This window comes from Euprymna scolopes, chromosome 9 (assembly GCF_053919585.1).
Source record: "Euprymna scolopes isolate OS-2025 chromosome 9, ASM5391958v1, whole genome shotgun sequence".
NCBI lineage: Eukaryota > Metazoa > Mollusca > Cephalopoda > Sepiida > Sepiolidae > Euprymna > Euprymna scolopes.
The window spans coordinates 79,424,844-79,441,847 of NC_136490.1; the positions used below are offsets into that span (position 1 = coordinate 79,424,844).

Below are 17,004 nucleotides of genomic sequence, written 5' to 3' on the forward strand. Positions count from 1 at the left end.
AAACAATATGATATAAATGCAGGAGTGCCTCAAGGGTCTATCTTTTGGACCTTTATTATTCCTAATATTCATAAATGACCTCCCTGACAAAATTGTCTCTGTGATGGGTATATATGCTGATGACACCCCGCTTTATAACAGGCACAACAGGAAAACAAATGAACACCTATCTAAGGAAATGGCAGAAACACTAGAGAATGACCTCTAATCTGTAGTAGAATGGGGACAAAAATGGATGGTCACATTCAATGCTACCAAGACTAAACTTGTTTCCTTCAATAATTGCAAGAAACCTTCTCTACCACTAATAGCAATGGCCAAAGACTCATTATCTGAAAGTACTTCTTTTAAACTCCTTGGCCTAATGTTCACAGGAAACATGAGTTGGAACAATTAGATTGGTAGCATTGCCAGGACCTCTGCGAAAAAGGCAGACTCTCTCTACCGTGCTAGAAAGCTACTAATGCCCGAAAGTATACTGTACCTCTATAAGGCCACCATTCATCCATGTATGGACTATTGTTGTCATATTTGGGCTGGTGCATCTGCTATTAGTCTCTCGCTCCTAGACAAAGTTCAAAAGAGTCGCCAACCTGATAGGTCCTGAACTGTCATCTAAGTTTCAGCCTCTGTCCCATCAACAAAATGTTGCATCCCTCTGTGTGTTCTACAAGTATTTAATGGTGAATGCTCCGACGAACTGCAAGCACTTGTACCCCTTTGACGTAAATACCTTCGACAAACCCGACAAGCAGCTAAATCCCACCCCCTACACAGTGGAGATCCCTAGATGTAAGAGCTTTCTACGCCAGTGGTTTCTTCCCCAGAACTGCTAGACTTTGGAATTCCCTTCCGGGTCTCTGCTTCCCTAACTGTACTGATATGCAGAAGTTCAAGTGTAATGTGAACCGACATCTTGCTGCCGAATTCCCTACATAGTACCTCTGTAGCTTATGTCCCTGATAGTCGCCCCCTACATCAATGTGGCAATGTGCCTTGTTTGGGGTAAAAATGTAAAAAGAAAAAAAAAAATTGAAAGAAATTATATTTTTAATAAAATGCGCAGTTATTTATCCATTTTTTTTTTTTTGTATTGATTCTTCAAAGCATTTCCTATATAATAGTATATTAGCCATATTGGGTTCACTAAAAGATAATTATTAATTTATTTTTCAAAGATTTAAAAGTAGTATTTTTCATAAAAATAATGAAAATATATAATTTTTTTTTTTTTTTTGCTAATCTGAAAGATAATTATTATGAACATATTTAACAAATTTCACACTTCACAACACAAAAGATGAAAAATTAAACACATTTAAAATTTGGATTTTCAACCTTAAAATCTGATATGTGCACAGTTTTTTTTTTATCTACAATCCTCACCCTCCCCACAATACAATATATTTTGTTCATTTTCGGCTGATTATTTTAAGCATATTTGTACCCACAAATAAAGAAATTTGTAGGCTATATATATATATATATATATATATATATATACAAATATTGGTTATGAAGAAAAAAGTACGCCATTATAAAGTTCATTCTTCATTTAATAATCTGAAAATTTCATATTGATTGGATGATTACTTGATTTTGGGTAGATTTTTAAAGAGACGCCGTCAAAAAATACTTACCCGCTCCTTCCATTTTGGCCACGCCTAGACTATTGCACAAGTGAAATATGAGAGTTAAAAATAAAATAACAGGAAAATTGATGAATATACTTACTTATCAGGCAAAGTATCTGTAGGTGTATCAGAATTTTTTGGGAATTTTTGACACCCCTAACAGAAAAATTCGAATAAAATATAAAAACTCGTAATTTCTCTTTTTAAAATGGGTTGTTTATTTTCTGTATGGAATATACTTCCAAAATAAACTATTAAAGTTGTTTAAAAAATAATAGAAATATTGTTTTTTATTTTTTTAAAAATAGTGTTTACAAAGTGCCGGTGTGCGTTCAACCAGCCATTTTTTTATGTATGAAATCGATTGAATTTTACAAATGAAATTTTTTTCAATTGTTAAACTTAAAAAATCTATCAATTTTTCTATTGGTTCAATTTTTATGATATTTTCAGGGTCAATGTGAAATTTTTATGCTCTTTCCAATAAATCGAATATAATATTTTAGACAAACGTTTTTATTTTAAATTCACCCCCCCCCAATTTTGAAATGTTTGTTAAAATTTCAATAATTAATTTGCTCACCAAAGTTTTATATATCACAAATTGAAGATAAAAGATCAAAAATTTAAATTTAAAGAAGTGTTTTCTGGAAATTTAAAAGAAATTCACTTGATAAAGTAGAAATAAGATATAATAATCAAAAACTCGTGTATTTCATTAAAAGATTTAAAAAAAAAAATCGGTGGACTGGATTTTTTGTTTAACGGAAAAAACTTATAAGCTGTGTGCTTTTTTTCAACTACGGAAGCCCCAAAATACTAATTTTGGTTAACAGCACGCAATAAAAAGACATTAATTCTGGCGTTTATAAGGCACCATAAGATAATTGCGAAAAAAATCAGAGATATCTCTCCCTTTATTTGAACAGTCAATAAATCTGAGTTTGTGTTTTTTTTTTGTTTTTTTTTTTTTTGTTTTTTTTAATCCTTGTTTAAAAAATATTTTATTTAAAAAGGACATGGAATATAAGTATAAGAATGGATAAATTCTTAACAATGAACAATGTAAGTACACATTGAATAGAAATTTTTATAGGTAAGTGATTTTTTGGAATATATTATAATCGAACTAAGTAAAATTTCGTTGATTTTCTTTAAATCTTTTTTAAAGAAAACCGATTAAAAAACAAATATGGCATAATTTGCTATTAAGCTTGTTAATAAATTTAAAATTTGGTCTTTGCTCCTTTGATTGAAAAAAAAATTAGGGTTTGAATTACATTTTTCAAGTAGTTATAAGCTTCGAAAGATAGTAATTTATTCAAGTTCATATACAGCATTTTTAATGGCCGATTCTGATACACCTAAAGTATCTCTATTCACCAAAAAATTACATAAGTACAATTTTAGAAAAATTAATCATTTTTCTGATATGTCTTCATTGAAGTAGCGCACCATAGAAGATTATTTCTGGGTATGTGCAAAATGAATGCCAATGCTCAAAATATATAAACATTTTGACCGTTACTTAAAAATTCACCAAAAATCATGAAATTAACCAATTTTAATTAAATTTTCAATGCAATATAATGAACACATTATTTTTACTTAAATCTTAGTGGAAATGTATTATTTTGTTTAAACAAAAAATACTACCTGTCCTAGAGTTATGGTTTTCAGTAGTAAAAAAATGCATGGATTTATTTTTTTTATTTTATTTTTTTTTATATGAAAATAAAACAAATCGTAGCAGTTAAAAAATAAAAATTAATTTTTACAGGAACATTATAAAAAAAAAAAGCCCATAAAGTCCGTAATCATGAATTTGATATAACTCAAAGAAAAATAAAATTGTTGAACTACCAATGTCAGAAATTTCGTGAAAAATTGTGAATAATTCCACCCCGTCTTTCCAAGCTTATAACTCCTCGAAAAATGTCATTCAAGCCCTAATTTTTTTTTTCTTCAATTAAAGGAGCAAGGATCAAGGTTTCATATATAAAAAAAAACAAACAAAAAAAAAAACAAACAACGTGTTTTTTTTTTTTTTTTTTTAAAGGTTTTAAACTTCGAACTTTACAGGTAAATTTCTAAAAAAACACTACTTTTTTTGTTTTAAATTTGAATATATTATTTATTGACCTTTTCTCTTCAATTTGTGATATATAACACTTTGGTGAGTAAATTAATTATTTACTTTTTAATAGACATTTCAAAATTGGAGGCGTGAATTGAATTATTCCCCCCCCCCTCCTGCCTTTCCAAGCTTATAACTACTCGAAAAATGTAATTCAAGCCCTAATTTTTTTTTTCAATTAAAGGAGCAAGGACCAAGGTTTCATTAAAAAACAAAAACAAAAAAAAACAAACAACGTGGTTTAAAAAAAAAGGTTTTAAACTTCGAACTTTACAGGTAAATTTCTAAAAAACACTACTTTTTTTTTTTAATTTGAATATATTTATTGACCTTTTCTCTTCAATTTGTGATATATAAAACTTTGGTGAGTAAATTAATTATTTACTTTTTAATAGACACTTGAAAATGGGGGGGGGGCGTGAATTAAAAAAAAAAAAAAACTTTGTCTAAAATATTGGTACTTGTGCATTTAACGAACCAGACGTAACTCAGCATTTGCTCGGCTTTGGCCGACGCATGACGTCAACAGCCGGATAAAACCGAGCGTTGCCGATTAAGCAGACGAGAATTTCGCTATCACTTGGAAGAGTGTCACAACTCAAGAAACGCTTATTTGAAGAGAGTTAAAAAATTTTGTTTTAAAAAGATAACTAACGAAATAATTTTAGGGAATTTCCCTAATAAAATAAAATAACACAATTCTATGAACAATGACAAACAACTTCTTCAACTTAACAAGGGAAAGGTTTATTTGCAAAGCGTACTGAAGGAAGAAAGTAGAGTCGGGTCTCCACTGCCTTACGAGGTAGTTACAACCCGCGGCTGTCGTCAATACCTTTAGTAGGAGCAGCGAAGAGAACAGGCGTCTAGCACCGACGAAGGCTGGTAGCGTAAGAGAGAGTTTTCTTCTGGGACCGGAAGTTGTCTGGTCCCTAGGGGTCAATTTGTATTCGTGCGCAAGTCCTCAGATTGGACAGTCTAGCGCCTCATCACTCACTCAGAGGAAGCGAATGCGCGAGAAGAAAAGGGGTCCATTTGTGTCTGCTACATAACCCCCTGCTTAGGCTGAAAGCCGACAGAGAGAAAGGTAGCATAACAAATAGCAGAAAGAAAAATACAATAAGAAATGTCCGTCTCTTTAGGTTATTTTCTTGCAGAAAAAAAAATGTTCTTACTTTCTGTGAAAAGTTGGAATATTTGCAGAAAACGTTCTGCTCTAAAAAGGAGAGAAGAAAAAATGTTCTTTTTCAACAGAAATACACTGTTTTGCAAAGTCTCTTCGGCCAATGTACCCGTCGACCACTACGTGTAGTGGTCACATAATTGTTCTCACGTGGAACATTTACCTCAGGTGTATGATTATGCTGTGTGTATGTTGGAGGAATGTGTGGCTCAGGTGTTAATGTGTCCAGAAAGGCTCTTTTTACCCTATCTACCGATACTGTCTCTTTTTTACCACTAATGTCTAGGATAAAAGTTTTATCAGTGCGTGAAAGCACGCGATAAGGGCCAGTGTAAGGTGGAGTTAGGGGGGCTTTTACTGCGTCCTTTCTAAGAAACACGTGAGTCCATGTCGCTATGTCCTTCGGAACCAAAGATTTAATGGTCTGTTCCCTAGGGTGCATCGGCGGTAGCTTACTGAGATAAGCTCGTAGTCTGTTGACATATAGAGCTGTGTCAGTTGATATATCCTCTATCGGGGTCAGCATCTGACCTGGCAACGATAGAGGTGCTCCATAGACCAGTTCGGCTGCGGAATATCCCAGGTCCTCCTTGATTGATGCCCGACAGCCAAGAAGGATGACCGGTATGTACTCGCTCCATCGCTGTTGATCAGGGTAAGCGCGCAATGCAGCTTTCAATTGGCGATGGAAGCGTTCTATCATTCCATTTGAAGCAGGGTGATAGCTTGTTGTCCGAATGCGAGTGATCCCGAGGATCTTGGACAGTTCCCGGAATAGGTGGGATTCGAATTGTGCACCACGATCAGTGGTGATTGTAGTGGGAACTCCGTAGCGCGATATCCAGCCTGATATAAGGGCTCGCGCTACAGATTCAGCCGAAATGTCACTAAGTGGGATAGCTTCTGGCCACCGTGTGAAACGGTCTATGCAGGTCAGGAGATAAGTGAATCCCTGACTGACCGGCCATGGTCCAACCAAGTCAATGTGAACATGGCTAAACCGAGCGTCTGGGGTGCTGAATGTTCCAAGGGGTGCGCGGATATGCTCGTGCACCTTTGATTTTTGGCAGGATACACAGGAACGTGACCAAGCAATGATGTCACGCCTCATGTTAGGCCAGAAAAATCTAGCTGTAATCAGCTTTACTGTGGCTTTGCGTCCGGGGTGTGCCAGGTTGTGTAGAGTGTCGAAAACAACTCTACGGTGGGTCGTTGGAACGAATGGTCGAGGTGAATCCGTTGAGGTGTCACAGATGATCTGCGTGTCAGAAGTAGGCACGGGCAGATATGCGAATTTGCAAGTCCCGAATTCAGGTGACGATGGATCCAACGTGTCCAGACTTGGCTGGTCTAAGGCCATCTGTTGCAAATCGATATCCGATGGTGAGGACAGAGAATTGATGGGCAGGCGAGACAATGCGTCTGCTGCTGCGTTCTGCTCACCCGCGATATGTCGGATATCACTAGTAAACTGCGAAACAAAGTCCAAATGACGTGTTTCGCGGGGAGAATATTTGTCCGGCTTAGCACGCAGTGCATATGTAAGCGGACGGTGATCGGTGTAGATCACAAATTGTCGGCCCTCGAGTGAATGTTGGAAGTGTTTCACTGCGAGGTACATTGCCAGTAGTTCGCGGCCAAACGTGCTGTAACGTTCGGCCGGTTTCAGCTGTCGCGAAAAGTATGCTAGAGGTTGTAACTGTTGTTGGTGCTGCTGTTGCAGCACTGCACCTACAGCTGTGCCCGATGCATCAACGACCAGTGAAAACTGGGCATCGGGTACAGGATGTGCCAGCAAAGATGTCGTCGCTAGTTTATTTTTCACTTCCGCAAATGCTTTAAGTTGGATCTCATTAAGTGAGATCTGCTCGTTTTTCTTCTTCCTGTTACGTAACAGGTCGGAAAGAGGAGCTAAGAGATCCGCACAGTGTGGGATAAAGCGTCTGTAGTAATTCAACAGACCAAGGAAGTGCCTAAGTTGGCGAAGTGAAGTGGGCGGTTGAAGGTCTTGTAGAGCCTTCACCTTTTCCGGCAACGGAGATATACCGTCTGGGCTGATAATGTGGCCCAGGAAAACTAGTGACGTAACACCGAAAACACATTTACCAGGGTTAATCCTCACTTGGTATTGCTGAAACCGTTCAAAAAGTAGGCGGAGGTGAGTGACGTGTTCCTCAGGTGAGGCACTAGCCACGAGAATGTTATCTATATAGTTATAGACGAAATCTAAATCACGCACTACTTCATCCATAAAGCGCTGAAAAGTACTGGCAGCGTTACGTAGGCCGAAAGGCATAGTAAGAAATTCAAACGCTCCAAATGGGGTTGTAACCGCAGTCTTGGGTATGTCGGCCGGATTCACCGGGATCTGATGGTAAGCCTTAACCAGATCTAGCTTAGAGAAAGTCTTACAACCATGCAGAGAGGAAGCAAAGTCCTGAATATGCGGGATTGGGTAACGATCAGGTACCGTCATGGCATTGAGTCGTCTATAGTCCCCAGTTGGACGCCAATCTCCGTCTCGTTTTGGAACCATATGCAGAGGGGAAGCCCAAGGACTGGACGAGGGGCGTATAATTCCCAACTGTAGCATATGATTAAATTCTGCCTTCGCTGCTTTAAGTTTATCCACAGGAAGACGACGAGGGCGTGAGAACACAGGAGCACCTGTGGTCTCAATGTGATGTTTTGTGGTGTGCGTGGGTTTGCTCACCACAAAATTTAAATTGGTTAACTCCGGGTAGGAGTGTAGCACCTCATGGTATGGGTCATTCGCAGCGGCAATGAAAAATACCGGGCTGATAGATGGGGCATTAGATAACGAGCCAGGGACGGAAAGTTCCGTGCTAGCGTCTATCAGCCGGCGTCTGCGCATGTCGACCATTAAATTAAAATTATGCAAGAAATCCGCGCCTAGTATGGGGTACGGTAGATCTGCTACAGTGAAAACCCACGTAAAGTCTCTCCGCAAATTCAAGTCCAGAGAACGTGAAATTTGACCGTACGTGGGGATAGGTGAATGGTTCACCGCTTGCAGTGTTATCAATGACACTGGTGGCCTTTCTTTAAGTAGCCTAAGTGGCCATATACTACAAACAGCGCCAGTGTCTACCAAGCAACGTGCTTGGGATTTTACGTTAGTGACGAAATAGGCACGGTTATTTGCATTTTGTGGAAAGTTTGCCGTGCTCGTCTTTCCACAATTTAGTTTCCCTGGTTGTTAAAAGTGCAGGGCATTTTACAATTCCGTGCTTCAGCGCCATAGCGACTATGATAAAAACATAGTCCCGGCATGTTTGCACGGCGACGGTGGTGCGGGGAAGATGAGCGGCTTTTGTAGCGGCGTCTGGGTGAGTGCGACCTGCCCATATTGAGCTTGCTCACCTCTCTAGTGAGGCGTTCGATGGCCGTTAGTATAGCCACCGATGTAGCATCCTGTCTTACATTTGCGGTGCCTGCGGGTACCTCAGCAGGCTGTTGTGGAATCGCCGCGGTGGTAGGCCCCCTCACAAAGTCCATGACCTTGTCCGCCGATGCTGCTACTACATCGACGGTGTGTTTTTCAAACATTGGCGCAAGTATGGCCTTTACCTGCGCCGGCAGCCTTGAGAAAAAGAGCTGCTTAATTAAGGCACTGTCAGGAGGGACGTCCTCTGCCAGTTCCCTCATTCTACGGAGTAGTTCCGTCGGCCTGCGGTCACCTAAGTGCTCGTCATGGACCAGCGTTTGAAAACGCTTTTCCGCCGACACGGACGTCCGTAGTAGCACCTCCCGTTTTATGCTATCGTAAGTGGAGTTTAACGGGGTGTCCGTTATTAAGTCCTTGACCGCAGGAGTCAATGACGCGGGGAAGGCACTGAATAAAATGTGCAGCTTCGTTTGCTCTGACACGTTGTTCGCCGCAAAATAAGACTCGAGTTGAGCAAACCAAACCCGGACGTCCCCAGCGAAGGCAGGCAACGTTGTCATCGTCACTACCGAAAGTAGATACCAAATATTTTTAAAAAAATATATATATATAATGTATCCGAAATCTGAAAGGACGCCGAATATGGACCACGTGGAGAAGAAAGGAGAAATATGGAGAAAATCTTTAAACAGAGACAATACAAAAAAAAAATTTTTAACAGGCTAATGGGGGAGGAGAAGAAAGAAACAAAATTACCATGAAATAAAGCTAAAACAAAATTATATCAGGAAGAGCCGTGAAGCAAAAAAAAAATGTGGACAATATGGGTTTTTTTTTTTTTTTTTTTTTTTTTTTTTTTTTTTATAAATGTGTGTGAACCTGAAGATAAATGAACTCTTTAAGTACTTACATTTTGGCCGAAGAGTGCTAATGCGGAAAAACTTTGAAAGTTCTTTTTTTTTTTTTTTTTTTTTTTTTTTTTTTTTTTTTGTTGAGTTTTTTCTTTTTCGTACACCAAGAAAGTGTCACCTCTTTTTGTAGGTTGGCGTTCTTTTTTTTATGTGTAGCCCGCCGTTGTGAAAGAAAAGGGTGTTTTTTCTTTGTTTTTTTTTTTTTTTTTTTTTTGTATGCTCCTTAGTTTATAATATATATATATATATATATATATATATAACGGGAAAAAAACGATAAGGAAGAGAGGGAAATAACGTCTTTTTTTTTTTTAAAGTTTTAAATGTGCTCTCCCGAATCCGTTGTCTGTTTATGTGTGTGGTTGGAAACCATGTGCTGGTTTTTAAAATGCGCGCCTTACCCTGTTAAAAAGCGAAAGAAGTGTCTGTTCGGAAATGTGTTATCACGACGGAGTCACCATTTTAGGGAATTTCCCTAATAAAATAAAATAACACAATTCTATGAACAATGACAAACAACTTCTTCAACTTAACAAGGGAAAGGTTTATTTGCAAAGCGTACTGAAGGAAGAAAGTAGAGTCGGGTCTCCACTGCCTTACGAGGTAGTTACAACCCGCGGCTGTCGTCAATACCTTTAGTAGGAGCAGCGAAGAGAACAGGCGTCTAGCACCGACGAAGGCTGGTAGCGTAAGAGAGAGTTTTCTTCTGGGACCGGAAGTTGTCTGGTCCCTAGGGGTCAATTTGTATTCGTGCGCAAGTCCTCAGATTGGACAGTCTAGCGCCTCATCACTCACTCAGAGGAAGCGAATGCGCGAGAAGAAAAGGGGTCCATTTGTGTCTGCTACATAATAATGAATATTACAAACCTTGCGGACCAGCTCCAGACCCCAGAGGCTGCACTAAACTCTTGCCAGCAACGGAAATTGTTGGCAGAAGAGAAAAGGTGTTTACATTTTGGCCAGGATTGTGTACTTGCAAAGAGAACAAGCCTTTCCGACGGTTACGGTTGGAGGTGTAGAAGTGTAACATGTCGTCGATGGACCTCCATTAGGATTGGGACCTTCTTCTCAAAATCCCGACTAACCGTCGCATGTATAATAAAAATAATATACTTATGGGCGTTCGAGATGGTATCTACAAAAAATCTCCATCGCGAATGTGGGGTACGTTCTCGCCACACAATTGTGGATTGGAAATTTTTCCTGCGTGATATATGCAGGGATTTTCTTCTCAGGAATCCCTGGCAGATTGGAGGCCTATGCCATAACGGTAGAAACCGACGAGTCCGTTTTTAACCGCAGAAAACACAACGTCTGCAGACTTCTGACACCGGTGGGCGGTGGTCTGGGTCTTACGACCCCCGCCGAAAAGGAGGGTTTCTTGGTCACTGTACCAAATAGGAACGCCGAAACCCTCCTTCCACTAATAAATAATAATAAAAAAGTCCTTGTTTCTGGCGAAAAAAAATGTACAAATAATCCTTGTTCCTGCCCCCCCCCCCAAATGCTTTTTATTGCCCCTTTTTTTAGGCTTTTTCCATTTGACATAAAGAGTTGCAAAAAAAAAAAATTAACTTTTACGTGTTTAAGACATAGACAATGTCTTTTTACGTTAAAAATTGAAAGAAAAAAAAACAGTTCAGACAAAAAAAAAAGTTTCCTATTATTTAGCAACAAAAAAAAAGTTTCCTATTATTTAACAAAAAAAAAACTTGTTTTATATGTATTTATTTTGAAAACAGAAAACAATTTCGGTACTCCTGCAGTATTTTACCCACCGATTTCACGATCTTAGCCGAGCGTTGACGAACGCTTTCGGCGTTAACGCCGACGAAAGCCGAGAATTCGGAGCTACGGTGCAAGAACGCTAAAAGTATGTGAATAGCAACAACATTACAAGGAAAAGATATTACACACACACACAACAAAATGGATAAAATTAATACAAAAAATTTGGATAAAATAAATCACAAACACTTACCGTAAGTTTTTTTTAAAGTAAAATAAATTTATTTTGTTGAATATTTTTTTTTTTTTTTTTTGGTTCATTTTGTTTTCCGATAGCTTTTTTTTGGGGGGGGGGTAAGCAACAGTAATAATAAACACTTCAATGTTTTGTTTTGTTATGTTTGTTTTTAACAAAACGTTATTAAACAGTAACAACAATGTTTTTTTTTTTTTTTTTTCAGTAATGTTTGTAGGGGGGGGGACAACAATTACTGTTTATCTTTAGTTCCGACTGGAAGATTTTCTACTGACTGTAGAGAGGCAAAGTAGGGAGCAAAGGGTTTTCAGAGGATGTGGAAAGAAGCTCCTTCCCAACCGGGTAGCCTTCCGCGATTTAATTTATTATGGAGACAAAAGGGTTGTCCAAATTTTTGTCTCCACATAAATTCGCATAAATATGTTTCCAACAACTCCCGTTTTTTTTGTTTTTTTTATCGCTAAATTAAATAGCTGAAATGAAAGGCTGTGTATTTTTACTTTGAACAATAAAATAACTGAAATGAAACGCTATGTGTGTAATTCCAATGAAAATTATTCGTCTGCTGCGCGTTCGTTTGAAGCGCCCTGATTGGCTGATAGAGTATCGTACCGCTCGCCATGTTCCGGCGTTTTCCGACGGATGTCGATCAACGCTCGGCTAAGATCGTGAAATCGGTGGGTAAAATACTGCAGGAGTACCACAATTTCAAACAATATTAATAAAAAAAACATAAATGAACGGTAGGTTTTTGCTTTTTACTTATTTAATTTTTTTTTTGTTTCTACATTTTACAATTTCATTGTACAGTTATTTTTTTGTAGCGTTGTTTTTATTTTATCGCCAACGCTCGGTTTTATCCGGCTGTTGACGTCATGCGCCGGACAAAGCCGAGCAAATGCTGAGTACCAAAATTCCTACAAAAATTCTGATACACCTACAAATTGTTTATTTAATATTTTCATGTACGATTCTAATATTTTATTTGCTTGCATGAATGTGAAACTTTCGGCGTAACATAATTTTTATATAATCTTGAAAAATAAAACTATTTTTTTTTAATTTAAAAACAGGAACATAGAAAAATAATTAAATTAAGTGGTAAAAAATTAAACAAACATGCACATCTAGGAGAAAAAAAAAAGAAAAGAAAAACGGCATCCCTTACTTCCCTTTAACTACTTGACGTCATTTTGACTGTCTGAAATTTTGGGCTTTCGTATAAAGACGAGGACTTTGTTTTCTTTCGGTTGAACGAAGCGAGAATCTTTAGCTTTTGGGAGCTAATTAAGCCATTTTTTTTTTTTTGTACAAACAAGGTGTTTTTATTTTATTTAATTCAATATCTTAGGACTTTACTAATTATCTTTGAAATAGACCCAGAAAACTAATACTTATCTTTCAAAGAATTTTTACAATGAATTTTTTAAACTTAAAAAATTTACTTGAATTAGTAAGCTCGCCATGAAAACATTTTTCATAACTTTTTTTTTCACGTGTACAAATATTTTTTTTCCTTTTGGAAATTAACATTAGTCTTTAATCTTTCAAATACAATTAAAAAGTAGTCGAAAATCTAGAAAAGAATTATGATAAATCGGCTTTCCAAACTATGTCCCCCTAGCTGTATTCCGCCATTTTTGCCCATACCTAGAGTTTCCCTTCTAATGAAAACTCCACGTGGTCTTCTGGTTCGAAGTTCGTTGACTCTGAATTTATTAAAATTCTACTCGATAATTTTCTGTAATTTTTGGGTGTACTTTTAACTGATAAGTATAACCAGTGCATTAACCAAAATAAGCACTTTTCAAAAAAAAAAAAAAAAAAATTACAAATTTGGTGTGTTGTAGTCTTTTGCATCGCTGAACCATTAGAGGAAGACGTTTTATTTTGGAAAAATCTAAACAACCTCCCACTGTCTTCATGATGTAAGGGAAGTAACTCTTGTTTTTTCATGAAGAGAAGAAAAACAATTTGTGAAAATTGTAATAGATCGTTGTGGATCGTCGATGCCACTACATTTATTTTTCATTGAACTTTTGGACCCGTTATTTTCTACTTCTTACTAGCTCTAAACCCCGCAAACGTTGGCAATTGTAGCAACTATGATGGAGCTAGATAGAATATCAATAAAGAAACGCTTTAAACTAGTGGTTATTATCTATTATTGTTTTTATTATTATTATTATTATTATTATTATTATTATTATTATTATTATTATCTAAGTTGCGAAAATTGCTGGCGAATTTCTTTATCGTCTCGCCACTACCAAATATGATGATAAAAAGGTGAATGTTCCTTCATACTGACTACTACAAAAATCTGTCTCTATGGCTGTTGGCCAGTGTGTGCAAAGATTCTTCTGCAGAAGAGAATGAGATAAGTGCACGTATACTATGAGCTAAAAAAAGATTAAATGAAGTATTGTTGTGCGAGAAACATGTTACATGAAACGGTAAACGCGTGTAAGAGAGGTAGAGAGAGTCGTCCATTTAGGACGAAAAATACGAGAATGTCATTGCTCTCTCGGTAGTAGAAGAAGCGTCCTTGTTTTTTTCGTTTTCACGCAAACAAGGTGTGCAACATTGTTAGCACCAGTTTAAAACATGTCCCACCAATGCAAGTGATTCACTTTGAGCTTCTACTTTATATGTTAAAATTTTCCACCTTACGCCGCGCACTGTTTCTTTTTGCTCTAAACTTTTCGATATCTATTTTTTTTTATCTTGTATATCTTCTGCAACACTCGGACCAGTTCCATAACCACACGAGAATAAACAGACATATGATACTTGGAACGTTTTATGAACATTTTATATAAAGTTTTCTCTTCCAATCCTCAAGCCATAATGCGATTAACGAGGGCTTTGTTTACATATGCTCGTCGCGTGGTAGAACAGAAACAACCGACTAAAAAGTATCTCCAGTTTGACCCAAGTTTTGAAAAATTTGCTTCTTTCAATCCTTCGCCTCTTTCTCTGGCCAAGTTCATGGAATTTGGAGGTAATGCTGTTTTTGCTTGTTTCCTCTAAATTTTTTTTTTAACCTATTACAATAACTTTTCCATTTTTTAAATTTTACCTCAAGCTACCGTTGTTTTTTTTTTTTTTTTTTTTTTTTTTAAATTTTTTTCCTCCCGTATGAAAGCAAAGTTATCCGACCTTTTTGGCTAAGATCAAAGTATAGCGATACGTTTTAAGGGACGTAGGGGGTAGGTGGATGCATTTTCCAAGGGAGATGCGATGCGTCCTTATCATTGTTCCCATGGCAATCCAAAATTCATTTTTTTTTTTTTTTGGTCGAGTTTGAGTCCTCCTCAAACACATAAAAACTGTCCTTGTGTGTCTAATTTCTTTGGCTCCAATTGTAATCGGCGGTATGAAATTACAACATAAATTCACGTCTTGTCTGATTTGTTAGTGTTTTAAGATAGAGCAATTGATAAAGTTTATCAATGATAAACTGAAAAACTTCATGATATATATATATATATATATATATATATATATATATATATATATAATAGACTTTTACAAAATTTATTTATTTATAAATAATAATGTACATAAAAACTAATAAAATCTTTATTTTTTAGATCTAAATTTTTTTTCTTAAAAAAAAAAAACAACTTTTTGTTTATGAGTTTTTCGATGTAAAAATCTACTTTTATGTAATAGTAGTAGTTACAGCTTGTTAAGTGTTGTAATCTCTCCTTGTTTCGTCTCAAATCTGACCTTGGTTCTGCTGACAGTCAGACAACGCCATCACAGATTAACACACCATTCTTATTAATGTGTTGTTTTTTTTTTCTTAACTCTTATTTTACAAATTTATTTCGCTCCTCCTCTCTATAGATGTCGTATTCATTTAATTAAAATTTAAGTATTGTTACATCTTTCGTTCGACTTTTTCTAGGTAAATGCATTAAATGCAATTTAATGGTGCTGAAAACTGATATCGCCAATGGTTTTGAAAGCCGGTTTATATTTTTGTTCCGGTTATTTTTTGATTGTGTTCGAAAGATAATCTCTAAAAGGAAAAAAATGTATTTTTACATGTAGAAAAAAAAAAAAATCATAATAAAAAATGCTTTGATGGAAACTCGGAAATTCAACTAAATTTGAAAGTTAAATAAATTATAAAAATCCCTTGAAAGATAAATATTAGTTTTAAAGTCAGTAAAGTTAAAGATGTTGAATAAAAAAAACTTTACAAAAAAAATTGCTTCATTATCCCGCAAAAATTCAACGATGAACTATCAAGATTGGTTGAGGAGGTGGAGAAGGGTGATCTGATTCAAATTCACAAAGAAGTTGATTAGTGCCATGCTGACGACCTCCAGGATGGTGTTGAGCCCCAACTTGGTATGCACCATCCGTAGGTAGGGGAGTTTATGAAGAGCCACACCAGATATAACCTTTGACCTTGAAAAATGGTATGCGTCATCATGTCGGGTTTGGTCATGGTGTGGGTTGTAGGAGAATATATATACATATGCTATGACCTTGACCTTTACCTTGAAAAATGGTGTGCACCATCCCTAGGTGGAGGATCATCATGATGCTAGTTTTGATCATGATTGGTCCAGTGGTCTGGGCTGTAAGAGAGTTACACACACACACACGTGTGCTACTACTTTATGTGTATAGATTTCTGTATTTTTGAAGATTATAAAAAATATCCATTAATTTCTATATTTATCTATCTGGTTGGGCTCTTTGCCTGGACCAATGTGACTCCCTCTCTAGATTTCCATCTCTTCCATCAGTTGCATTTGATCTTCAAGATCAGGATGGCACTATGTACAATTTGCTGGATGTACGTGGATCTAGGTCATCCTATGCTCATGCACCCGTGCCAAGGAGTCCACAGCTATTGTTTGCTCCTCTAGCAGTGACCAGTAAATCATAGACATCACTCCCTGTAGCAGTAGATGGCAGCTAGGTTGCCATAAAGTTGCTGCTTCATGGGATGATCTTGCCAAAAAATATTTAACACTGTTCATGCTGGTGTACGTGTTATCCAGCTTTCTTTCGAATCTTTATTTAGCTAAGGCTATTTTGTTGTTATAAAATGGAAATGCTTCTTTTGTTATTAAAATATTTTACTTTTTTTACATGATTTGATTTATTCATAAACGTTTTATTTGAAGTGAGAAAAAAGTCTAAATTCACTGATTACACTGACAATTTATTCATTGAAAAAATAAGCTAAAACAATTATTCATTAACTAACAAGCCCTGTGTACCGGGATTGTCCTGTGAAAGTATGACACAAAGTCAGAACAGATTCGGAAAAGGATCCCACCCCTTTGTAAACAAATTGGCGTCTATGGCTCAAATGAAATCTGGCTTCCATTGTCTAGCAGCAGCTAGCAGAAGTTAGATTGTCATCACTGGTGGTTACTGGCGATTAGTGCTGGTTTGAGGTGATTACTTGCAGTTACAGGTAGGCACTAGCTGCTTTTGCAACTGGAATTCTCAGGTGTCCATGATCAGTGTCGACCTCCATCAGAATGTTCCTAACTGAAATCGTCTATCTTTAACGAGCTATCACTGGAGGCGTTGGGTGGAGACTGCTCTTTAGGCATTCAATGGCTACACCCCAGATTAAGCTCTCCTTTGGTGAGGAGGCAGGAAAATGCCTGCTCTCTATAAAGCTATATTTAAATACTACTATAATACTTAGTTTTGTTCATGAATAGACACCCACTGTATGATACCATGCGCCAGTTTAAAAAAAAAA

At 36.8% G+C, this 17,004-nt stretch overlaps 1 protein-coding gene across 8 annotated transcripts in view; it reads left to right on the plus strand.

The window, feature by feature from the left end:
* LOC145284723 (pyruvate dehydrogenase (acetyl-transferring) kinase, mitochondrial-like) overlaps window positions 1-17,004 on the plus strand; it is a 591,786-nt gene that overhangs the window by 64,197 nt on the left and 510,585 nt on the right. The window contains exon 1 of one of the 8 annotated variants that reach the window (XM_080133647.1): window positions 11,980-12,001. The exons of 4 other annotated variants lie outside the window; for them this stretch is intronic. In XM_080133647.1, coding sequence (XP_079989773.1) covers window positions 11,995-12,001 — 7 coding nt within the window. In that variant the 5' untranslated portion in view covers window positions 11,980-11,994. Of the gene's footprint in view, window positions 1-11,979; window positions 12,002-13,491; window positions 14,263-17,004 lie in introns of those variants that run through there. 3 more of the 8 variants (XM_080133644.1, XM_080133646.1, XM_080133651.1) reach the window with 3 other exon arrangements.